Below are 26543 nucleotides of genomic sequence, written 5' to 3' on the forward strand. Positions count from 1 at the left end.
AACATCAATTTGGATTTCTAAGCAACAAGTCCACAAACGCTATGTTTTCCCTCCTTAATAAAGTTTACTCCAGCCTAAATAACCATTATTCTACAGCAACAATTTTCTGTGATTTTTCTAAGGCGTTCGACTGTGTAAATCATAAGATCCTAATTAATAAACTGCTGCACTATGGGTTCAGGGGAACATCTCTCGAATGGTTTAAGTCGTATCTGAGCAACAGAAGTCAACTTGTGAGGGTGGATACCACGTTGTCTTCTAGCAAGCCAATAGAATGTGGAGTACCACAAGGCTCAGTACTAGGCCCTATTTTGTTTCTTCTTTTTATTAACGACATTGCTAACATAAACATTAGTAGCAAAATATGTCTTTTTGCGGACGACACTAGCTTCACCTGGAGCAACAAGGACGTCACGGCATTTCATAGGATTATGTCAAATGACTTAATCATTAAATCTTGGTGCGATTCGAACCTCCTCAAGGGAACCTCCTCATTCGAGTCTCAACATTTCTTGTCGTATGTCGTATAAAAACTCGCTGTAGCCTTTTGTGCTTAATAACACCACCATTGACGTCGTAAAATCTGTAAATTTCTTAGGGCTTGTTGTAAACAATTCTTTGAAATGGGACATGCATATCGAAGCTTTGTCGAAAAAATTGAGCTCTGCATGTTTTGCATTAAGATCTGTTTCTAAGGAGCTTAACTTGTTAGTGGCTAGAATTGTTTATTATGCACTTTTTGAGTCGCACCTCAGGTATACCCTTCCATTCTGGGGTACGTGTTGTGCGACTCAATTTGACCGCATTTTCAAGCTCCAGAAAAGAGCTGTTCGATATTCACTGGGACTAAACAGCAGAATTCATTGCCAAGACTTTTTAAAAAATTAAAAATATTAACCCTTCTTTCCTTATTTATATTTGAATCCGTTTGCCTAATACGCTTACAAGACCCTGTTAGTAGAGCCAGTTTTGACTGTCTTTCTGTCATTGTTTTTCAGGACTGTCATAAATTTTGACACATTTTCTATTATGAACTTTTTTGCCTTTCTCTTTCCCGTGAATTTCATCACAGTTCTAGAGATTTGTTGACCACGCACTGTTTTGTGGCTATTCTTGTGACTACTAAACAGCCAGAACTCATTGCCAGGACTTGTTTAAAAAAATTAAAAATATTAACTCTTCCTTCCTTATTTATATTTGAATCCGTTTGCCTAATACGTAAGCATGTATCAGCTTCTCAAGAAAGGCCATCTCACACTTATCCACTCAGGAACGCGAAGCACAAGATCTTTATCTACCTACCCTACGCTCAGAGTTAGTTAAAAGTTCAATATTATACAACTCGATAAAAATGCACAATCACCTGCCATATGAAATCAAATCCATAACATCATTTTCTTCATTTCGCAAAGCATTGAACTCTTATTTACTAGACAAGGCTTTCTACGCTGTAAATGAATTATATTTTGATAATCGAATTTGATCTTGTAAACACTGGTCTAATGTTTGCTATTGCTATATTTACCAACGACACCAAAATAAATTTATTTAGAGGTCATTGATATATACTATAAACTAACTAAATATTTTTGAATATTATTTTTATTTTTTTTATTCTTTGACATTGTAAATATTTCTAAATGTTTATTTTAAACAATAAGACTGACAATATTATTTGTATAATGTTTTGTATTATCTTTTGTTTGTTTGTTTGTTTACTTTACCTTTGTCTACAAATTGTAGAATTTTTTGACAATAGAGGCATTTATTTATTTGTTTTTTTTGCCCCTTTTGCCGCTTCTTGTATTTTGTTTATTTATTTATTTATTTATTTAACCCTGTGTATTCAGCCAAATGCTAAAGTTTATAAAAAACTGAGTTTATCAATTAAAGTTGATAGATTTATATACAGTTTGTTAAAAAATTCATGAAAATAGTGCTAAAAGTAAAAAAATATAACACTTTAAATTTGAAAAAATTCCCCGTTGCGTTTTTCTTGAATCTGAGTGTATTTGATGCTCTTGATAAGTTACTAGATGAATTGGTATATCTGGTCTTGGTAGTGTGGGAGAGCGATCACTTTGACTGTGAGCTACTTGACAACCATTTTGTATTTTCTTCAAAACTACATTTTTAGAGTAAAATTTAAACAAGCTCATGCCAAAGTTAAACTCTCTTCTTTTACTAACAAACTATACTTACTTAGAGATTTAAAAAAATAATACAACATACTTCATGATTGCACGTTTATTTATTTTTTCTACACTTCTAACTCACAATAATATAGATTTATATACAATAATAGCTTTAAGTGCACGGGTGCCACTTACATAAATAATATAAATTATACTCATGACCTATAAGTTTGCGCAGCTCCTTCAAAACCCTCAAAAAAGAAACTTAAAACACAAAACCTTCGTGTTACTTGCATTATTAACTCAAAACAAAAAAAGATGCATTGATTCATGAGGAACGGGGTTTATATCAGACTAAAAAAACGCAAACCGTTGAGCCATTTGTCTTTTAAACAATAAAAAAGGGTACTTAGACACGACATCATCACATAAAGGGTGCAAATATCTCGCACACGAATTCAAACAACCTTAACACTAAGTAATACTTAAATAATACTAATACTACGATCTTTTTTACATAAATTAACTAAAAAATTGATATATTACATCGAAGAAAAAAACACTATAAATAAAACAAAACTAGAAAATAGATTTTTTTCTCTTTACAACAACACAACCTAACTAGATCGAGCAACAAGGGAGAGAGTTGATTTAACTCAGACTGGGAGCCTTCATTTTGTTGATAGCGTTGGACAGATGGAGCACCTCGGTGTTGAGTTGGTGCACCAAACTCTCCATTTTTTCAACGGTGTCCAGAACTTCGACGCGTTGAGTGTGAGGGTTGAACCTGACTTCGAAGGGTCGGGACATGGCGCTGACCCATCTGCGGAATTTGTCCTTCATGTCTTCGATGCTCTCGGCTACGTAGTAGATCGGTTGGTACTCTTGGTCTTGGTAGGGTTGGACAGCTGTGGATGCGGGTTCGAAGGGTCTGTGCTCGGGTTTGTCAGAGAGGGCGTGGAGGAGTTCGCCGTAGGCTGATAAAAGACCGGCTCCGTAGACTTTGGTTTCGCCACCTTCTTTGCAGAGACCGAATTCAACAGTGAACCAGTATACCTGGAAAGAAACAGAACTTTTAAAATGTATGCTCTTTTTTCTCATATTACTAATTTTTATACACATTTATGTAGTTTCAATCCAATTTCATTCGCATAGAATGAGCAAGAGGTACGGAAAGCAAGACAAATTTTTCTTTTGTACAACATTTCTGTTGTACAAAAGTGCGTAGTGAGTCTGTTCAAGTGAATCCCCGTGAACATAGTAATCAAAACACATCACCACTTTTTAATAGATATGTATTCGATGACATCTATGTATTGGATACATATAAAGTACTACAAAATCGGTTAAATTTTATAAAAAAAAACATATTTTGGTGTTTACAGTTTTTCTGAAAATTAACCGTTTTATTTTATGTGGTTTTAGTCTCCTCTGTATCTACAATAAATTAACTGTTTTCATGGTAATACAAGAAAATTAATATTAATATTTAAAAAAAAGGTACTTAAATTGAATTCTGATTGACTTGAGGGGTACTATATTAATTTAAGTCATTTTACTGACTTAACTTGCAGATCATAATGATTTAAGTCAAAAATATAGACTTAAGTCCTAAAAACGACTTAAATAACGTTATATTGAATTATATTTTTACAAAAATGAATTGACTTGAAATAAAATGACTTAAGTCAAAGACTTATGACTTAATTCATTTCAACTTTATGTTGAATAATTTGACTTTACACGACGACTTAAGGCTTAAGCCTTTTTAAAACTGACTTATTGCAGCCCTGCGTGATTAGGGGTTACCATAAAACAAGAGCAAAAAAATACATTTACAACTTTCAAATCATAAAACTTACGAAGAAAAAGAATGAATTTGCAATGCTGAATTTATCGACGACTTTTTAAGTAACTAAATTTATTAAAACTAGTATAGTATTTGGCATTATTGCGACATGGAACAATTAAAATCTGGACGTTTACCAAAAATCCGCCCGGACCCAACGGGATGTAGGGTAAATCCGGACATGTCCGGATTAATCCGGACGTCTGGTAACCCTATGCGTGATAGAAACAAAGAAATACTGATTTTCTATAAGTTTAGTCCAAAAATATGAATAATACGAAATCACAAAATCATTAACGGCCTGGGTAATGGTTGAAGACGTGATATACTTATCTCGCTAGGCCTAGATAGGTGTTATGTAAGGCTTGACCATGGACGCATTTTGCGGAGTTTGTCGTTGATGGTAACCGGTCACGCGTGTCCATTCTTGACCATGGCACGGTATCAATTATATAAGACGTATGTCAGGTCTAGAGGCGGTGCATCTGAATGCAATTTTAATGCCACAACCAGTAGCGTATCGCGTACCAAAAACAAATTGCTTTTAATTACAGTTAAGTACGTTAAAAATGAGAATAATTTATTAGTACTTACTTAAAACTTTCTCAAATTTTCGTTCATCGATAAAAATATACTGTGCGTCCAAAAATATTGGATAGGTGTAGACTCTTCTTAGTTTCTCAAATCAGTGAATTCACTCTAGTTTCTGAATTTTTTTAACTTTTACAGAATCAATCCATTTTACAGCTTTTTAACCAAGTATATTTAAGCTAATAATGCTTGGTTAACTAAGGTTCAGAATTATGCGGGAACGTTTACTTATAAGAGTCTGCTGCGAGCATGAACAAGTATGTATGAACAAACGAGAAAGTTAACTATAGAATCACCGTACATGAAACTCAATAGAATGTTCAGCAATCGTTTAACGTTAGGTCATACATTCTCTCTCAATCACTTGCCAACCAGATGAATGAGATTGGTGACGTCATTACGCCATTTCGTAAATTACTGCATATTCTTTTTAGTAATCGTCATTGTCATTTGATTTGGGGTTATAATTTTATTGACGGACATCGATCAATGTCAAAGTTAAAATTTGATTGTTGCTGTAAGGCAAAATTCAAATTTTTATGGCAAAAATGTCTTAAAGATAACCATAAAACTCTCAAAACCTAACCAAAATGAACAAGAGCTCATTTCTAAGCTTATAAATTATTTTTCTCGAGAAAGAGACGTTGGTAGAACATTCTTGGAGAGGCCTGTGGACGCCGTATATGAAGCAAATACAATGCAAAGGTGTAATATTCCTAGATAGCTAGATAGCGTTTTTAAATGATATAGCCAGTTACCGATGCTGTAAGAATAGGAATTTCAGTCCAAAGGGTTGGAATTAAAGGGATCCTAACTGATGACGAGTTCAAGAAAAAATTAATAAATGCCGAAAAAAAAACGAAACTCGCTCAATCAGTAACATAGAAACGAACTTAAATTTTTCTAAACAATATGAACTGATCTGGGACACACCCTGTAACTCATATTTGACAATTAATGATGACGTAACGGTAAACGATGACTGAACAGTCTTTATAAAAAAAGTTATTCTTTATTATGAGTTTAAATAAAATAAGTTTTTACAAAACCAGTATTTTCTATATCTACCGGGTGTGTCTCAAAAGTGGCTCATCCCTATAACTTTTTTATTTTGTCAGATAAAACAATGAGATTAAGTATGTTAGAATATGACAAAAATTGGGATTAATTGACATATTCAATTGTTTTCTGTCACTTCCGGTTTCTCATTGATTGTCATTCCTAGCCATCTTTGACGCTATTCTTGTTCTAAATGTCCCCAAAATCCTCATTTTAGTCGAGAATAATAAGAGAAGATGAAAATTCGGAAAAAAACTAAAAAATAGCTGTAAAACAGTATCTGATTGATATTCGATTTTATTCTGTTATCTTTATAGTTAGTTCTCGGGAAACCGTCTCCAAAAATAAATTCTCGACCATTTTACAACAATACTAATTGGCTACGCCACTGTTTTCATGGTATTTAATGTAATTATTCTATGCCAATGTTAAATTCAGCTATTTCCACTGCTTTTCTTCGGCAAATATGAACGTTTTTAAACAAACCGCTAATTTCCATCTAACCAGTTCGCGTAAAAAATAGTTTAATACGACCCATAAACGATTCCGGTCTCAATTTTACTACCTTTTCGGTATTCGGTGTGGGCGTTCTTAAACTAATGGACCGAAACAATCTCCATTCTGTTCTTGATTTCAGCAGTTAAAATTTTACGATTTCTTATACTACACTTATGACGAAAGAGTGTAGCTTTATTGAAAAAATAGCAGGTTGTTCAGAGAAATAAGTAAATCTAGAAGGGTCTAAACATATTCGTTTATCTACAAAAACTACAATCTAGTCAAGATAAAACATTCTTTAAATTTCTCACAAAAACGATATTTACTCGAAATTTAATGAATCATTGACTCTAAGTTAGAAAAAAAGCAATAATTTTTTGTTTCAATGTACCTAAACATGCTTAGGACTAAAAAAAATATTTCTTTATTCATAGAAACTCAAATTTGTACAAATTTCCCGAAATTCATATATAAAATTGAAATTGTTCGAATTATTAATCAGATGTTGACGATGAATATCTTTTAAACAGTTTGACGATGAATATCTTTTAAACTGTTAATTTAATCGACTAATCATAAGAATTCATTTTTGTAGAGCAGCGGATTTCCTACAAAACCGTAAGTTACGCGTATCATAATGATTTTTTGTTAACGAGTTATAAAATTCACAAGAAAAAAGAACACTGCCTTAAAATAATCAAACTTCAAACTTTAATAACTTTCGAAAGGTAAGGTTTACAAAAAAATTGTAAGAGACCTTTTTGGCAGAGAATTCAATTTCCTACAAACACGTGAGACGATATATTTTCAACTTTTCAAAATTTCCAAATAGTAGATACCGATATATTTCTCTTTCTAATAATAAGGAAAAAATAGAAAACTGAAAGGCAGAGGACCTCCCTATTAAAATTAAGAGCTCATTCTTGAAGAGAATTTTTTTGAAGTGTCTATCAACCTTTTTTTCTGAGTATAAGGTGAAAAAAAATAGTCGCTCTTTTTGGCCCACCCTAATATCCAGATTAGTTTTAAAATATATTTATTTGTATAAAAGTAACTTATTTTGATTTTTAAATTTTTAAAAGATTGTTAAATTAAAGATAAAAGAAAAAAAAACGTATCAGGACTTGATTCGTGTATTTTATGTCTTTTTATTTCTCCATATTAAGAAATGTCAAAAACGTCATATTTATTTTGCAAATCACGTAAGCAATAATTATTATTGTTTATTTCGTATAAATCAATAAAAAGTATTAAGTCTAGTCGGTCATGACGGTTGTTTGCAAATTAACAATATCATTAAGGTGCAAATCTGTTCATTATCACAAAATTGTGTTTTTTACATTATCTAATACGACAATAAGGAAATTAAACATATTAATTAATTTAATTCTGAAGGTTAATTAATTGCTAATCTCATACAGTTCATAAAAATTGCAATAAACTTAAAAAAAAGTATTTGTGGTTTTAAAGAAATAATTCGAGAAATATATTTGATTTAAAAATGTATATAATGTTTTAGCAAACAAAACAGAAACATAAAAAAGAATATTGCTGTTGTTAAATTGACATTTTTTACCTTTGGTAGAATTTAAAAGACACAATTGTTTTAAAACTTAAGTTTTCTTATATTGTTATTTATGTTTTATATTATTAGTTATGTTTATATTTTATTAACTGTTTAATCTTCCCATAACACAGAATCAGATGTTACCCTTATTTGTGATAATGTCTGTAAATTATGTAGGAAATATACTTACAGTGCTGAGTTTTTCGATTTCTTCGTCAGATGCTCCCAAAGAGGCCAGACCAATTTCTTGTGAGAATTGAGCAAAGCTGGGGTCAGCTAATAAAGGCATGTGACCAAGGATTTCGTGAATTGCGTCACTAAAATTAAAAAAAAATGTGTTATTGAGCTGTTTTGTAATAATTTGAAGTCCACTTTATATAGGAAAAAATCAAGGAACCAAAAATATATTTAGTATATAGATTTTTTAATCATCAAATACTGAAATTTAAATCCTACTAAGGATATTGGCCAGAAAATTAAAAATGGAATAAAAATATAAGTAGAATAAGACGATACGGATCTACTTTAATTTTGTAATGTCCCGGAACATTCCACTGGGAATATTTTAAGAAGATTAGTTTACAGGAAGATCAGAATTTGCGTTCAATATTTCGATGGATTTTATAAATTGACCTATACTGAGAGTACAGCGTATATTGATATATTTTTAACAATATCTCTAAAACTCCCTTATTTTCTTGGAATAAACATTTATTTAATAATTTTTAAAACCCGTTACTTGTTTATATTTTGAGCTAGAATATTCATTAAAAATAAATTGTGGGAGTTTTTAGTTAAGCTTAAATAGGTATTACCACAAATTGCATTCCCTGTCAAATGTTACAGTTTTTAATATAAACTATATTTTTATAAATACCACTATACAGAGTGAGTCTTAAATAAGTGCAAATATTTTTAGAGGTGGTATATTTCAACCCCTATGAGGGTTTTCCCCCAAAAAATATACCGAAAATCGTGCGTTTTCTTTTAAATCTTCCTGTATATTTTAGAAAACTTTTCGCGTGGTATATTTTTTAATCTCTGATATTACGATGGTTACGGCACTAAAAGGAATAAAAATACAGAAAAAAAGCCGGTGGCTCTTAAAATTTTGTAAAGATAATTTATTTTTTTTAACTTTTCAAACTTGAATAACTCAGTTATTTTGGACTTATTTGAAAAATGGTAAAGGAAAGATACGTTTCTTTTATCGAGATCTGCCAGCCCTGAAAATATTCACACTTATTTATTAAGACTCACCCTGTAAATTGGAAGTGTACTAACTACACAGTACACAGGTAATGAGATCATACGATCGAAAAAAACGACAACAGCGACAGACGGACTATAGCATCAGTTATTTTTAATGGTTTACTTAACCTGTTGGATATTGGTTTACTGGTTAAAGACCATTTTCAATATATTAAAATTGGTAGATATACTTATTTTAAATTAAAAAAGAAACGACTTCTTCAAAAAAAGATTTTTTTCAAATCGAAATCTTTGGCTATTCTGGAAAAAAAGCTTCTTGTAAATTCCTCCTAAAAATTCTGTTTCAAATCATTTTTCGATAGAAATTTTCTGAAAGTCTGATACGAAACGAATTTGAAATTAGGTTATGTTCCGTTCCATTACACGTCGCAAATACGAAGCGAAGTGACGAAGTTCACAGTAAAGGCGCGAAATCATCAAAGACCGATGCATTAACTCAATTTCACTGCCATTATCTCGCCGTAGATGCCAGTAATTGGCATTAAATGTCGCCTGGGTCGAGAGATGAAGCTGAAACTACCGTTTGATTTAAAAATATCCCGAAAATTCGTACAGTGGTTGTCAGAAAAGTTCTGCACACCATCAATTCGAAGTTGGTCAAAGAATGTTTAGAAAAACTGAACAAATTAGGCAAAGAAAATAAAGTCCTCCTATTCTGGGGGATCTGGGGGAACTCTGGGGACTCCACCAAGGTATAGAAGGTAATGAAAAAGCAATCAATCTAGCTAGAAAAGGAGCGAAGACTCCACTAACTGAACCATCGAACCGTTCTGTTTCCCAAGTGGAAATCGACTTAAAGCGGAACTCAAGAATCTGAAAGACCATCCGTAACCTGGAATGCAAACATTCTAAGACACTCGAAAAAAATTCTCAGTTTTTAAAAGGAGACACTCTCCTCAATTGCTATCCTTCATTCGCGAATTTCAAGTTCCAGAACTTTACGCCCTGGGCTACTCAGAACGGTTCTGAAAGGAGTTGTGCGCGATAGCCTGGTGCCTCCATATGACGCGGAACAGTTCATAGCTGCACAACTGCTTGAATGGAGGACAGTAAATGAACATCTCAGTAGATTGAAGCTAAGAAACAACGGGAAATGCAGATTCAAAAATAACTGTATACTCTGTTTTTTTTTCTCAGGTAAGATTTCGACTGACGATGACAGAAAAAAAGCAGATGACTTTCATACCAATCAAAGATAGCAATCCATTTATTTTACTAAAAAAAGTTTCTAATATTTTTTAAGTTAACTATGGCTGAGTTTATAATTAAATACGTCATGCGTCGTCTCTTGTTGTTTTTAATCAGTTTTATTGGTTTATTTCAAAAATGACAGATCATATTTCAATATTATTGGTTTGACGCAACGATGAACGACAAACGGACGCTTATGCGTATGAACTCGACTTAAGATTTTTGAGAGTTGTCAAACACTTGCCAAATTATAGGTTATAATTTTGTGTCAAATTATGTCAAATAGACATGATAAATATTTTGAATTTTGCATTTTGGACTGTGTTGTTACTTGTGTTTTGTGTTTTTTAAAATTAAGTGGAGGAAAACTCGAGGGAAAATTAAGTGTTGACCCAGACCATAGTGAACAGTTAATATTCGGTGCACAGAGACCGCCAGAGAATATGGCCAGAGAGTTTTATTAGCCACAAATAAAGTTGTATACCATCTTGTACATGGTACCAAAAACTGGAGTATCTGTAAAATAACATCAAACGATAGGTAAATAATACATTTTAGTACTGCAGAAAAAAATTAAGATTAAAGTTAATTAACCAAGATTAGATTTTTTCAGTTTCATACAGTTTTTTATTCACAATATTTTGAAGTACTCACTTGTCACTCAACATTTAGCCTTCCAATTCTACCAACTTATTTCTTTGTAAAATAAAATAAACTCCTTTGAAATTAAAATGACAGACACATCTATCACTGTCAAGGATTTTGTCGTTGGACAGACTATTTAACTTTTGATAAAACATTTTTCTAGAATAACTCCATTTTCTTAAGAACAAACAGTGATACAGGATGTACTTACGGTTCAGGTGTGTGAAACGGAGAATTCACGTGACGTATATACTGAGTGCTCTGGAAGATCCTGAATGCCAGCGAGGCCAGGAAATCCCTGGCTGTCAAAAGGCCAGCGGCGGGTCTCAGGGTGAAACCGGTGTGTTTCTGCATGAATTTCGACATTTCCTCCAATTGGGGAATCTTTTCTTCGTTAAAGAGGCCTTCTTCCTGGAGCAGTTTGAAGACGCGGCGGTACTCGGCGCATGCGTGCTTCTGGGTCAGTTCCTGGACGGTGGTGAACACCGATTTCCAGGTCTTGTTCTCGGTTTCGGTGTACTTGATGTATGGTACTGAGTCTCCACTAAAAAAGAGAAGATGAAAGTTCAATAGTACTTGTATAACTTTTTTCGTGATGTCTCAAAACATTAAAAATACTAAGTGCTTATACAGGGTGTTTCAACAAACATCTGCCATCTCTCGTGGGGCGTTTCGTAGCTACAGGGTGTTAAAGCCTTAATATTTTTTCGATTTATTTTAATTTTCTTCCAAGAACTTTTAGAGTTTTGAATGAAATTTTGAGGGTAAAAGTTACTATAAATGCGACATATTTTAAAGCTAAAAACTGTCGACATATTCACCAGGGACGTGCGTATAGGTTATTACTGGAATATTTTTCTAAAAAAAACATGTACGCCACTGACTTTTTATTCTCTTGTTAGCGAAATAGTGTAAGGAGTTTAATGCCAATTAAAAGTTGTCTCTTCATATTTTGTCGATTTCGGCCACCTTGATGAGATAAACGCAATATACGATATAAGTTTCTATTAATTTATTAAGAAATAAATATAATAATAATACAATAATTTCTTATACTTACTATTTATAAGCAAAAGCAATCTCAGCAATTTCTTTACGCCTAGCCCTGTATTCCTTATCAGCGAACCCAGGATGGTTCATATCCAGATCAGGCTCGTACTTAGTCATCAAATGATTACAATCGTCCAACTCGCTAGCATGCCTGGGGAACCAAGGGTTCTTAGCCGAGATGTTATCCTCACCGATCAAAGTGGTGTGCTCGAGAGTCTGCGATTGCCTCAAGTTCTTCAACAGTTGAAGCATGTTGAGTCTGGACATGTCGATCTTGATCAGGGCGTCAAGTTGAGCGGTTTCGTTGGCGTTGGGGCGGGTTTCAAGATGAACCACGGTTCCATTGTACTTTTCGATGAGTTTCAGCACTCTGGAGAGGGAGTTCATGCCCTCGCGCAGGCGCAAGATGAGGGCGGCTCTTTGGATGATCTTTTCCGAGTCTGGGTCCTCGGTGATAGCGTTGTTGAGGACGACTTCTTCTTCGGTAAGTCCGGAATCTGGAAAAGAGGTATATATTTTTTATCATTAGGGAAATCCAAATATATATATTTGTATGTTTCATAAAAAAATTACATGTCTAAGTCGGGTTTATTCAAATATTCTGTTCTCTATTTATAGTATAAACATTCAAATCTAGAAAGATATAGAAATAATTGTGAGAACTCATGATAGTAAATGTCAAATAGATTGGTCTCAATCATTCCAGATTATCCCCTACCTTCACCGTGAATCACCCTATATACAGGGTGGTCCGAACTGTATTCCGGAAACTTCGGCAGTATATTATACAGATAAAAATAAGTAAAAAAGTTCGTATAAATGTATATCCTAAATGCCTAGTTTCGGAGATACAGGGTGTAAAATTTTCATTTTTATTTCGATTTTTTTCCAAATAATTTCTGCCGTAACGTCAATTTTTGGATGAAAATTGGTCTCTGGGAGTTTTTTGACATGAGAAATTTGATTTTGATGTCAATATGACTCCTACTAGTAGAGGGCACCACCTACATATTTTTAACTGGTTTGAAGAGTAATAACTTTTTGTCCTTACCTGTATAAAACTACTGAGTAAAAAAATATACATTTACGACTTTTTTTACGTAAAAAATGTCTCTTGGTAAAAATCGCTACGAGTATTGGTTTTCGAGATATCTAGAATCGAAATTATCAATAATTGTCATCATTGACATAAATTAAACATATTGACTAGATAGTTATTAGACTGACATCATAAATTTGAAAGTTTTTGTGCCAAAAGTTCAATAGAAACTGTTTTATCATCATTTTTTTGCAGAAAAATTTATGATTAATTTAAACAAATAAAAATTTCCCAAATTTATTATATTTCAGTGAAATTACTATCTAACTCAACGTGTTTATTTTTCGTCAATAATGACATGTATTGCCTATTTCCATTCTAAATATCTTGAGAACGGTTGTTGCTCGTAGCGATTTTTACAAAGAAATATTTTTTACGTAAAAAGTCACAGAGTCATATATTTTTCCCTTGGTATTTTTATACAGGTAACGGACAAAAAGTTATTACGATTCAAAACAGTTAAAACACATGTAGGTGGTGCCCTTTACCAGTAGGAGTCATATTGACATCAAAATCAAATTTCTCATGTCAAAAAACTCCTAGACACAAATTTTCATTATTTGGAAAACATCGAAATAAAAATGAAACTTCTACACCCTGTATCTCTGAAACTAAGCGTTTTAGGACATGCATTTATACAAACTTTTTTACTTATTTTTATCTGCAGAATATGTTGCCGAAGTTTCCGGAATACAATTCAGACCACCCTGTATTTTAGTAATTTCCATATATCTTGAAACCATTTTTATAATCTTATACATCGTTTCTTTACTTCTTACAATCAACCTTCAAAAAAATTACGCTCATTTTGAATCGAAATGGAACAAAAAGAAATAACTCGACTTAAAACCATAATTGGACACTCCGCGACAAAAGGACACCGAAACGGAGAAAGAAAAAAGGACTGGCTGGGAAACCTTTTATAATCGCAAAAGTCAATTTTCGCCACTCCATTTGACGTTTGAACAGGGCTGATGGCACAGAGAGCCGAAGTTACGGAGGCGAACAATTTTTTTTCCTTCGCCACGAACAAGCATAATTTTGGATTTTCAGTTAAGGCGGTGAATGATGATCGTTGGAAAGCCTAGCTTTCGCGTTTCCTCTATATAGCTGGGGAAAAGTACATTTTTATGTCGGGCTTTATTTTCACACGTAGAGCCCGGACAGGACAGATTTATCGCTGATTTCACGACTCAAGTTTTATTGAGATAGAGAAAATATAAGTGTGTTTAGGTCTCATATTTTGTGACATTCCATTCATAAAACGTAAAAAATATCGCAACACAATTCTTCCCCTACACAAAGTTGTGAGCAGGGTTCGGAAAACTACATGTTACTCTTAAAAACTACATAAACTACATTACATGTAGTTAATGTTAGTTAGTTTATATAGAGGGTGTAGTTTATGTAACCTATGTATGTAACTTCCAAATATCAAAGGTTTGAGTTGAGGTTATAATAAGTTGAAGCTTTAGAAAACACAATGTATTTAAGGAAAGAGAAGAAATATGCCGTTAAATTTAACGTAGTTTTCATGTAGTTAATGAACGGGAGAAGACGTAGTTTTTGAAGAAAAACTACACGTAATTAATCAGGTAAATTACGTCTTAATTAACTACTTCCGAACCCTGGTTGTGAGATCTAAGATATCATGTATAGTGATGTGAAGGGTAATATTACCAGTAATTTTGGTAATAGGAATTTGAAATTATGCCTTTATTTTCGAGGAAATTTAGTCCAAATATAAGGAATATTTTCAATGCCTAGAGAAGCTCAACAAATTAGGCAAAGAAAATAAAGTCCTCCTACTCTGGATGCCTGCTCACCAAGGGATAAAAAGCAATGAAAAGGCAAATGATCTAGCTAGGAAGGGAGCGAACACTCCACTAACTGGACCAAAACCGTTTCCAAACGGGAACCAACTGAAAGCGGAACTGAAGAATCTGGAAGACTCAATCCGTAACTTGGAACAGGTGTCCTCCAACGGTCTAAGACACTCGAAAAAAATCCACAGAACTTACGACCGAGAAAAATCAAAAGTTTTCTTTGATTTAAGTAAAAACAATCTTCGGATTGTCACGGGGTTTCTAACAGGACACTGTCTCCTCAACGAACACCTCAGTAGGCTGAAGCTGAGAAACAACGGGGAATGCAGATTCTCTGGGGAAAATGGGGAAACACCAGAATTACTGAGTGCGCCGAGACGACGACCATTCGTGCCATGAACTTTGGTACGTCTGATGTCGTGGATGGAGAGCTGGCCTCTGTGGAGCCGTCTCAGATATTGGTGTTTGTTAAAGCCCTGAGACTGTATAATGAGTTATAACTCGTTATAACTCAAGAAAAGGGAACACACAATAGATCTATAAGGTCGCGGTGATAGAGGGGAGTTCCCCTCCTAAACATTCTACATTCTACAAGAAATATTTTGTTAATGTTTGACCATTAAAATCTAAAAATTAAAGAAGTTCTCTAAAAATGTGCTACAATACGGATATAGTATAATCCTTTATCTTTAATTTCCTTCTTCATTTATGTAAAAATACCTCGCCAGTTTTACATAAAACGTTAAATGCCGAACGCTTATTTTGCTACTTTTTCGGACTGGTAAAATGGACTCTTAAACTAATTTCTAAAATAGTTATAGCCACGGATTAAATAATATAAGAAATCAATAAAACTATTTCACGGGCTCTTGAAGAAATAGAAAAAAAACTTTATATCAATAATTAAACTATAACCGATCTCTTAAAGCACCTTATGCACGAATGTCACGCCCATGAAGTTACCCGCAAGAAGGTCTCCACATCGTTTCGGTCTAATAATTCAATGATTTAATATTATTGTTATTATTTGCGCCATTTTTTTCTTTTAGACGCTTTTAATGGCCATGCATTTCGATTATGAACTTTTTGTGCGATAGAAAATCTTTAATACAGAAGTATTAAGCCAGTTGATATATGTTTCTTAAAAGAAAAAACAAAATAAGAAGACAAGCAGCTGAAAAAATTTATTATTCTTAAATAAAGGCTAGTGTATGTACACTCGATGTGCAAGGATCCAATAACCCCATTAATTTGTTTCCTCTTTTAATCTCTTGTAATTCCGTGATCTGGGTAAACGCCGATATTTCCGAGAGATATTTGTTTTCTAAAAAACATCCCCTTACTATTAGGTGCACTTTTGTTTAGCACTAGCCTTAATAACTAAAATTCACATATACATTATATTAAATAACTGCTTTAAAAAGAACACTTCAATTACCATGTCCAACTTTAGTACAAAATGATATTCAGGCTAGGATACATACTAAACAATGCCTAGGTGCAAAGACTTGCTTGTCTGAGCATAACAGGGGCAATGAAATCAACGCTCACTGTATCAATGGAGGCGCTTCTGGACCTTCCGCCTCTTCACATAGTGATCCAGGCGGAGGCAAGAATGGGTCTCTATCGACAACGAAGTGTCTTGTCTCTGGGAAATAGGACAGAAACAGGACACTTAAAGATGGGAGATTCTATCGCAGGATCTCGACTCCAAATGAGATCGGACCAAGTGACCCCTCTTTATCACTACCACAAACCATTCGAGGTGAACAAAATGGATCGAGGAATGTGGACAGATATAACATTCCTTCAGGATGGACTAACCTGGTATAACAATGCTTTAAAAGTAAAACTTTAAAATACTAGCTAATTTTTCATAGAACTTTACAGTTCTGTTTGTAGCCTAAAAAGTATACAGAATTCTTAAAATTAATTGTGGCTGACTTTTTGAAATGTTAATATATGTTGTTATACATTATTGGCATTATTACAATTGTGTCAAGGACATTCAAATATCACACTATTTACCCGAAAATCATAATTAAAATTAATTAATGTTAATTTTTAATATATCTAATTATAAGAAAATCTTACCGTCTTTGTTGTCTTCTGCTCTTTGGTTGCATTGTTCGTTTTCAATGTCTGGATCTACACTAGAGTCTACAATAAACAAAAACAAAAAAAATCATGCAAAAACCGTGCAAAAATAAAATAAAAATAGATAAAATATGAACTAGAGCATTTAACAAATAAAAGACCATGCAAGATGAAAAATAAATAATTTACCATTAGCTCTGAGTCTAGCCTCATCCAAAACGGTTTGCTTGGTTTGTTTCACGACCAACGTTTCGAACCTGGCATCATCAACGAGTGATCTACGCCTGGCTGGATATCCATTCTAGAACAAAAAACAAAGAAATATTAAATAAATCAAGATAAGAAATATAATATATTAGGATATGGAGGTATCACTGCAGTCTATAAGAGATGCAGAGCTGCAGCCTGTGTATTGATTTTTTCTTGTATTTAATTCATGTGTTATTGAGTTTAGTTTACTGGAAAAAATGGATTTAATTTCAAAATATGGAAGGACTTATACATCATATCATTGAATATTGACAAAAAACTTGAAGTTGTCTGACTAGACAGGGTCTAAAAAAGGAGTCTTAAATAAGTGTAAATATTTTCAGGGCTGGTAGATCTCGATAAAAAAAACATATTTTCTCTTTACCGTTTTTAAAATATGTCCAAAATAACCGCTTATTTTACTTTAAAAATTTAAAAAATATATGATTTTTTGCTTAAATTTTGAGAACCACTGGATTTTTTCCAAGAAAAAATATACCTAAACAAAAAAGTAAACTCTTTCCATTTATTGTCCTTAATACAGCTTTTTAATAAAAACTGCTGATTTGCAATGATAATATATACAGATACAGTAATTAAAATCGATCTCATATAATGTTTTATTTATTACACACAAAGATGCATTGTTAATATTACATTAATTATCGCATTTACGTAAGATTTTTTCTTCTTCAATCGCATCGAGAAAGTTCTTGCTTAAAATATCTTTGTCAGAAATGGAATGTCTGAGACACCCTTCCGGTAAAAGTTCTGAGGCAATTTCCTCTGTATAATGAGCTCGTCTTTTGACTCTACAAGGCGCTATAGAGTTCATAACTTCACTTTGTTCTAAAAAAGTATTAATAAAAAGAATTGAGCAAGATTAAGTCCGTCTATTCATATACCATTAGCTTCAACAAGTGCCTTTTTTTAACAATATAATGGTCTTTAATAATGTTTTCCATAGCAACTGTTAAAATTAGCGATGGGAACTATCGAATGAATTAGACTATCGAATGGTTAATGAATGAATGATTTCAACTATCGAATGGTTTTATTCGAATAAAATCATTCATTCATTTGTATACTAAAGCATATGTGACAACCTCGCCGTGCGACTAAATGGTTATCGTTGAGCCACGACTATCGAATGCTTTTGATAAATGAAATTTAGTATTCGTTTGATTTTTGTATGCGTCAGTGCATTATTAGTTCTTCCAAAATTTTATAACTTCGCCGTATAAATACTGTGCTATTTTTGCGTTTATTAAAATAGTTAAAATACTAAAATAGTAGTTATTTTTTAATTTTATTTATTGACAATTGTGTGCATGTGCAGGTGGTCAAAATTTTTCCGAAAATTTGTGTGCTTTTCCGTAGTCCGATCTTTCAATTATTTAATTTTATATGGTATATGGTCTATTTTTTAATGGGAAATTTTGAGAAGTAGCAATTTTTAAGAGAGATGAGATGAACTTACAATTAATTTTAAAAATACATATTTGTATTTTAGATGTTTTAATAATATGAATTAGTTGAACTTAATAATATCATATTTAAGTAATGTGGTTAAGTAAATGGGGTTATCGAACTCAAAAAGTTTCACACGTGCCAATTTAAAAAAAAGTTAACGATGTTTGTATTTTGTTTATGCTAATTCTCTTACATGTAGTTTTTTGCGAAGAAATATTTCATTTATTTTTTAAAGTAAATGCCAGTAAAAGTAAATATAATTTTTAAATAGTAATATAAAGCACCTAATATAAATAATTTTGATTTCTAATTTTTTATTTATATTTTCCTTCCATTACACTGCATGCTTAGAAAATTAATAAATGTTTATATTTCATGATTTTAAAATTTGTTGTTAATATAACAAATTAGTTCTGTAATTATTATTATTTAATAAACCAACGTTGCCACACACAAAAAATTTAGAGACTATATTATTTTTAAATAGGATCTAATATAAATAATTTTGACATCTAATTTGTTGTTTATATTTTGCTACTACTTAAAAAAAATATTTATATTAAATGATTTTAAATTTTGTTGTTAATAGGTATAACAAATTATTACTGTTATTATTATTTATTAAACCAGTCTTTGCTTAAAAACATTAAAAATCATTTTCCTACATCCAAAATAACAAGTATTATTGCAGTGTAACAACAGAGTATTAATAAAAAAGAATGCAGAATATATAGACATACTATCCCTAACTAACTAAAGCCAAACAATAATATTCTTTGCTAATATCAACTAATACCAAAATATGGCAACAGCGCCCTTCATAATGTATTTTCTGTGTAAATACTAGCACCTCAATAAAAAAAATGTGTCCTTATCTATATCTGACTCCGCAAAAATCAAAGATGCCGGCTTCTTTCATAGCATTGCCACCGACCGCTGTCGGGTTTCTCGGAAAGAAACCTACGTCGCCGGGCGACAACTAAAAATTCAGTTAATATTTTATTATAATCGATCCTGACGAATAAATGAATTTCATAAATGAATGAATTTTATAAATGAATGGTTTTTGCTGCCGAATTACTAGAATACAATATTTCAAGGCAGATGACGGATCTATTCGATAATTTTTATTCGAATAGTTTTCAACGAATGTTTTTTTACTAACTATCGAATTATTCGAATGAATTGCAACTATCGAATGTTTCGGTAGTATTCATTCGATAGTTCCCACTACTAGTTAAAATTGCCTTATATCTATCAAAAATAGTAGATTAAATGATACTTTAACAGCATCTATAATAGCATTTTATTGTCTTGTATAAAAAATAACTATTATTATTGATTTTTGAACCGGGAGATATGTGGAATTAAAGCTGCATTCAGAACCTTGAAATTAGTGACAGAAATTAGTGGTTTCAATCAGCATAGAAGTTTGTTCCCCTAATTTCAATGTAAGCATTCAAAACATCAAAATTATTGGTAGTAATTTTCAATTAGTAGAAAAAGTTAAGGAATGTACAGGGTGAGTCAACGATAAAGTCCATTATCTCAATTGTTTCGAGTTTTACAAAAAAATGTTAAATAGAAAAATTATAGGGAAGGTTAAGATAGATTTCCAAAATTATTATAGAGTATACAAGGTGCTTCAAAAAAGTGTGGCGGATATAACTTATGTTTTTTTTTTTTAAATGCGACACCCTATTTTTTATTTTATTTTTAGATTCTCTCGATCTTATTCGCTTGCAGCCATGACAATCACATATTCTTGTACATAATTAAACGCTCTACAAAAAAGGTTTCTTACAATTTTTCGATAAACCTACACCTTCAAAAGTAATTCACGGTTAAAGTTAACCACTCGGTAAATTCCTAAATTTTTCAACTTTTTTGACAAAATTATGATTATTTTTGAAAAATTTAATCTATTATTTGAAAAAAAAGCAATTTTTATGATACCATGATAAACAATTTTGAACAATTGAATGCATGACAGGTACTTAATTCTAATGCTTATTATTTTTTAGCTTGTATTCGTTTGCAGTCAAGAATTAACGCAGCTCTGATAAAAGCTGTACAGAATCTTTACCATGGAGGAAAATCACAAATAAAAACGGTCAACGGTCTCTCAGAGGAAATTTCTATCACTAAAGGGCTCCGACAGGGTTGCTGTATATCCCCAACACTATTTAAAATTTATATTGCCAAGGCCTTACATCTATGGAAAAGAAAATGTAACGGAATGAGTATAGAACTAAATGACATATGCCTATACACCTTGCAATTTGCAGACGACCAGGCCATAATTGCAAACGACAAAGATGACATGGAATATATGGTGCGGAAAATAATTGAAGAATATGCTAAATGGGGTCTCACAGTAAATACAGAAAAAACAAAATACCTTCCAATTGGAGCTAATACAGAAAATCTTATTTTAGACAATAATATGGAAATTAGGGCATGTGAAGATTACAGGTACCTGGGATCGATATTTACAGGAGATGGAACGGACGATAGAGAAATAAACAACAGAGTAATACAGGCACGAAGAGATGCATAAATGGCATTCTATGGAGCACTGAAATTACAAAAAACTGGAAATATAATATATACGAGACACTAGTTAAAAGCATATTACTCTATGGATGTGAAACATGGCGACTCACTGAAAGGAATAAAAGGAAATTAGAGACAACAGAAATGGACGCGATTAGAAGAGCAATGAGAATTTCACGGAGGGATAAGATCAGAAATGAAGACATTAGACAACAGATGGGAACAGAGGGAACAATAGTAAATGATATAGAACAAAAACAATTAATATGGTACGGCCACGTTCAGAGAATGCACAATGAAAGAATTCCAAAACAAGTCATTCATTGGATACCACCTGGTAAACGAAAGAGAGGACGTCCCAAGAAAACATGGATAGAAGGAATAAGAAGGTCGATGAGCGAGAAAAATCTGACCGAAGATCGATGCGAAAATCGCACAGGGTGGAAGTTAGGCATCGGACAACGTCGTAGGACGTTCTGACCCAAATTTATATATATTCTTTTCCAGTACATAATTAACTAATTTTAAGTAAGTTCGGTAAAATTCTGTTTTCTCTAAATTTTTCCTAACATTTTTTTTCCTATTGAGTTGACGATTTGAATGTTTTTTTACAAACATTCTTGCCAACATACGGATTTTTTATACGCAAACGCACTTCAACGCATTTAGTATCTCCACTATAGTCACTAGCGTCTAGTGGACCGTGCAACTCTCCAACTTCTAACCCACAGTTTCAAATAGTTTTAACTTGAAGATTTCTTAATTCCCAACCTTAATACCATCAGAATTGTATATTTTTACAGTAACAGATTAAGTTTTTCAAAAATAATCATAATTTTGTCAAAAAAGTTGAAGAATTTAGGAATTTACCGAGTGGTAAACTTTAACCGTGAATAACTTTTTAAGGAGTAGGTTTATCGAAAAATTGTCAGAGATCTTTTTTGTAGAGCGTTCAATTCTGTACAAATGTGTGATTGTCATGGCTGAAAGAGAACAAGATCGAGAGAACAACAACAAAATATATTAAACTTGTATCTGTTATCTATATGTACAACAAATCTAATAAATAACGTATACGTGATTGATTTGAATTAACTGTTACATTACCAATGCAAATAACCAGGTTGTTCCTTACGAACGCTGGATAAAACCCGTACATACGTGTTAACACGAATTAAATAGTTTTTTTCTGCTCTCGTTGCTATTTTTTTCTTTTAATTAGTCTATATAGATTTTAATGAGGGGGCTTGGCTGGTTACCACCGCCCGATGCCCTTGAGAAGGGTAAACGGAAACGGTCGGCCTACGGCAAGGTCAAGCTAGAGAGGTTGGATTACGTGTCGGGTACGTTCTTTTCGAGCACAAGTGCAGTCAAAGTACCGAGGCGGTTGCTTTCGCGCTTACCAGTACCCGTATGTAAGTCAAGTGCAATGCATGCATGGAACTACCCTTTTCATTATTATTACTAGATTGTTAATGATGTTAATAAAAAAAATCTATTCAAATATATATACAGACCGGACCACCGTAGTAGTAACATAAGCAGAACCGGACGAATTAGCGTATACCCGTCCGCCGGATAAAAAGCAGGCGAAAAAATGCGATCAAATAAAAATGGGTCGATATGTGATAAGAATGTTTCAGAATTTGTATTTATTCGTGTTTTAATAGCCAAAACGAATACGTAGATTCTCGCGACAGTTCTCGTGTAAATTTTATTTTTTAAGTAAAATAATGGATGTTTATGAAGTTCGTGAGAAAATTCAAATTGTAAAATGGTATTTCCAAAATAGGTCTTATCGGGATATATTAACAATTTTTCCACAAACTTTTGTAAACAGGCCAATTCCATCTTTATCTACTATATCAAGAGTTATTAATAATTTTGAAACACATGATGGGTGCGTGTCCCCACAAAAACACAAAAAGCCTGATGTGTGGATTAATGAAGAACAGGAGTTAAAGCAAGTGTTCGTTTGTGCTACCGCGGATCAAAATCCCACGTTTTCAAGTAATCAAATTGCTGAGCTGGTTGCCCTGCACAATGCCCGTATTGTTCAAGGATATTTGAACAATACTTTTCCCAACCGTTTAATTAGTGGACATGAAACTATTTTGTGGCCCGCTAGATCTTTCTCCCAATGATTTCTTTTTGTGGGGTTATGTAAAATCCAAAGTGTATGGTCATAATAGGGCTAATAATCTGGATGAACTTCAAGTAAAAATACGAGAGGCTTTCCAAACTATTAGCCCTAATATGTTAGCCAATGTCAGACGGGGATTTTACGACCGCCTAGGCTTCTGTCTAGCACAAGAAGGTGGTCTTTTTGAACACTTGTTATAACTTTTTTTTTTATTTAGAGTAATATTATTTTTAGTTTTGGCTTGTAAACACACTCAAATAATAAATATTTAAGTATTTTTATTTTAAGTGTTACCTTAAGTGAAGGTAAACACTTAAAAATACGAACGCAAAACGGGTAGACGTAAATTCGTCCGGCAACTTGCTGTGTTACTAGTAGCCTGGTCTTCTCTGTATAGGGTGTTCCAATATTCCGGGATTAGAATTGTTACGTGTTTTTTGAATTAAAATCAGTTAATTGTTGACCATTAATCTCAATACAAAAGTGTCTTCGTTTTTCTTTTAGAGAGGGAGCCAATTAAAAATAAACCCAACGGTTAATTATTTAAAGTTATTAATATGAAGGTTATTGTCAAAAATTATTATCTAACTAGACTATTATATCCTACGATATACATTCAGTTCTAATTGTCAATAATCCTGAAAAACTACAAGCACGAATTAATGAACTAAATGCAGGCAGCAATAAAATGGGTCTCATAATGAATTTAGCAAAAACTGAAGTAATGTACCGGGTGTCCCACTAAGAATAGCTCTCGGCTGTATCTCGGAAAGTATTAGCCGTAGGGTTTACGGAAAAAAAAATTATAACTAAAGGGGCTATGAGAAATTGCTGGAAATTATTTTCAAGTTTGTAGAACGACCGCTAGGGGGCGCAACTGCAACAAAAAATATTAAAATGGAGTTTTTACACAATTTTGTCTAGATAAGGTGTACTATAAGTAATAGCTTCATAATCTTCAGTAAATTTTGAATATTTTTTGTTAAGGCCATTTTCCCCTATCTACCAAAATAAAATGGTGGGGGAAGGTTAGATCTGTTTTTATTTAAATATTAATAACTCTGGACTGGATGATCGGAATCGAACAAGCGAGGGCTCGTTTAAAAGGGCGTTTCTTACTTTATATTGTGCCATATAAACAATAATAATAAGCTTTTGAACGTAGACGCTAGGGGGCGTTGTCTTACAATTTAACAAACATTGCGCGTTTTTTCAAAAAAATTAAATGCAATAGTATACGTAATTTTAGCTGATAGTAAACAGCAGTAAAAGCTTAAAAAGTCAGCGGAAACCGCATCTTGATATCTTCTTTCAAACCGAGGATATTAGCAAAATTATAATAAATAACAAAAAATAACTCCTTAATTACATTATTTTTACAACACGGTATCAGTAGCCCTCTTAATTATGCCCATTCTAACAAAAAAATAAGATAGAAATAGTTAGTTTATTTTAAAATCGACGAAAAATCGAGGTATTAATATCTAATAATTAAGATATTAATAACAGTAAACAAGAAACGATGATTCAGTGAAGTCATGGTAGGCTTTGGAAAAAAGTTGCTTTTGACGTAATAGTATAAACGTCAAATTGTTATTAGATCAACATTTTGATAGTCTTATCAGCGTTTTTTATCTTTTAATTGCTTTTTCAAAATGCCTTTATTATTTGAAATAGTTGAAGTTGTTGGCATATATTTTGTATAAATAATTTGACGGGGATCACCCCCGGGCACCCCTGTAGTTACGCTAATGGAAATCAACAGGGAGAGGCTACACCATAATTGGAAATTGTTGAATAAGCTGAAAATGATGATGTTGATCCTTTAGAAGTAGTTCTTATTGTTTTTTTTTAACGCCCTCTATATTACTTTTCTTTAAGATTCAGAATTTGCAAATGTTTTGGGTATATTATATTATTATTTCATATGAGTCTTTCACCAGCAAAATATAAGTTAAGAAAAATTACTGTAAAAAAATACTTTTCTCTTAGCTTGTTTTATTGTATGATAGAAGTTGTTTATAAAACATTTTCTTTCAGATTTTTAAGTTTTATTTTTTTTAATTTTTACTTTTTATGCAGTAATTGTTTAAAATGTGGTTTTAACAGTTTTTCTCTTCTATTATCTTCAACTGAAATACTTTTGAGATTGAGTTTTACAACAATTCATTTTTGTTTTAGCATATTCTTAATAATAAACCTGAGACTTGAAAATGAATTTTGGAACACTAATATTTGTTTTTCTATATGATTTAAGTAAAAAAAAATGTAAAAACTATTTTTATGATACATATTCGCTTGTGATTTGCAACACACTTAATAAAAATGTCTAATATTTTTGTTTCTTTTGTATATATATTTTAAAGGAACAAATTAAAAACATCCAATTACAGAAAAATAAGATACTGTTTGAAATATTCTAATTTGTTTATTTTTCATTTTTAATGACAATTTTTCCTGGGATTACTTTTAAAATTATTAAACATTATAAAAACAAATGCAAAAAAAATATTGAACTAAAAAAATAGAAAAATTAAAATAATGAAACAAAAAAACATATTTTGAGTTATAGATTCATATTTAAAAAAAAAATACATTTTTTATCATTTGAAAAGATTTTGAATTTTCTAAAATTAAATATGTTTACGAGGTAATTTTTTAAATTATTTTTATTACAATTTATTTACCAGTATTCAAAGAAAGATAAAACGTTGTAACCGAAAAACTTAAATATATTATTAACACTCACCTCAATACTGTAACTTTTCTTGATAGCGAACATCTCCCTGTTCTTCTGAGCAGCAGCTACGGCAGCCATTTCGACAAAATGCGAGATTTTTTTCGAAAAAGCACTTCAGAAAAATTCAAAAAACCGCGCACTGACTCTGATTCTTCGACCCAAAATAATCTTGCTTCGACCACGAGAACACGCGTCTGTCGAAGAGCTTTATTTTTTCTTCAGAATTGTTGAAAAATAACCAACAGATTATTTTCTGGTCGGCCTGGTCGTGAAACACCACCGTGAGGGAATGCGTGGTGGCCGGCGGAAGACTTGTCTTTTATGGGGCCACGGGTGGGACCCCCCCGGGTGGGGAGGAACCTGCGTGGTCCCAGGGAAAGGGGAAGACCTGGAGCGGACGGCTACCGGCACGGTGGTCGCGTCGAAGAGCTGGACCTGAGATGGGTGGGCCTAGTATGTTCGCAGACAGGCCGGAGTTTTTTACAATTTCTATGATCATTACT

At 32.5% G+C, this 26543-nt stretch overlaps 1 protein-coding gene across 1 annotated transcript; it reads right to left on the reverse strand.

The window, feature by feature from the left end:
* Positions 1 to 2232: 2232 nt before the first annotated feature.
* On the reverse strand, positions 2233 to 26341 carry LOC115889862 (tyrosine 3-monooxygenase). The gene is made up of 7 exons (XM_030909941.1): positions 26050 to 26341; positions 17069 to 17180; positions 16877 to 16942; positions 11868 to 12354; positions 11019 to 11351; positions 7890 to 8016; positions 2233 to 3191 (listed from the first exon to the last, which is right to left on the reverse strand). The coding sequence occupies exons 1-7, from the start codon at positions 26116 to 26118 to the stop codon at positions 2787 to 2789; spliced, it is 1599 nt and encodes a 532-aa protein (XP_030765801.1). The 5' UTR covers positions 26119 to 26341; the 3' UTR covers positions 2233 to 2786.
* Between the last annotated feature and the right edge of the window lie 202 nt (positions 26342 to 26543).

This window comes from Sitophilus oryzae, unplaced genomic scaffold (genome assembly GCF_002938485.1).
Source record: "Sitophilus oryzae breed Bouriz unplaced genomic scaffold, Soryzae_2.0 scaffold_857_pilon_pilon, whole genome shotgun sequence".
In the NCBI taxonomy this organism is placed as follows: Eukaryota; Metazoa; Arthropoda; class Insecta; order Coleoptera; family Curculionidae; genus Sitophilus; species Sitophilus oryzae.

What these genes read in the sequence shown, in the direction of transcription:
- LOC115889862 (XM_030909941.1), bottom strand. Translation starts at nt 26,118, where the DNA reads ATGGCTGCCGTAGCTGCTGCTCAGAAGAACAGGGAGATGTTCGCTATC. An exon ending in AGAAAAGTTACAGTATTGAG is followed by an intron (nt 17,181 to 26,049) that starts GTGAGTGTTAAT and finishes TTTTTGTTCTAG; the next exon opens with AATGGATATCCAGCCAGGCG. An exon ending in CCGTTTCACACACCTGAACC is followed by an intron (nt 8,017 to 11,018) that starts GTAAGTACATCC and finishes TTTTAATTTTAG; the next exon opens with TGACGCAATTCACGAAATCC.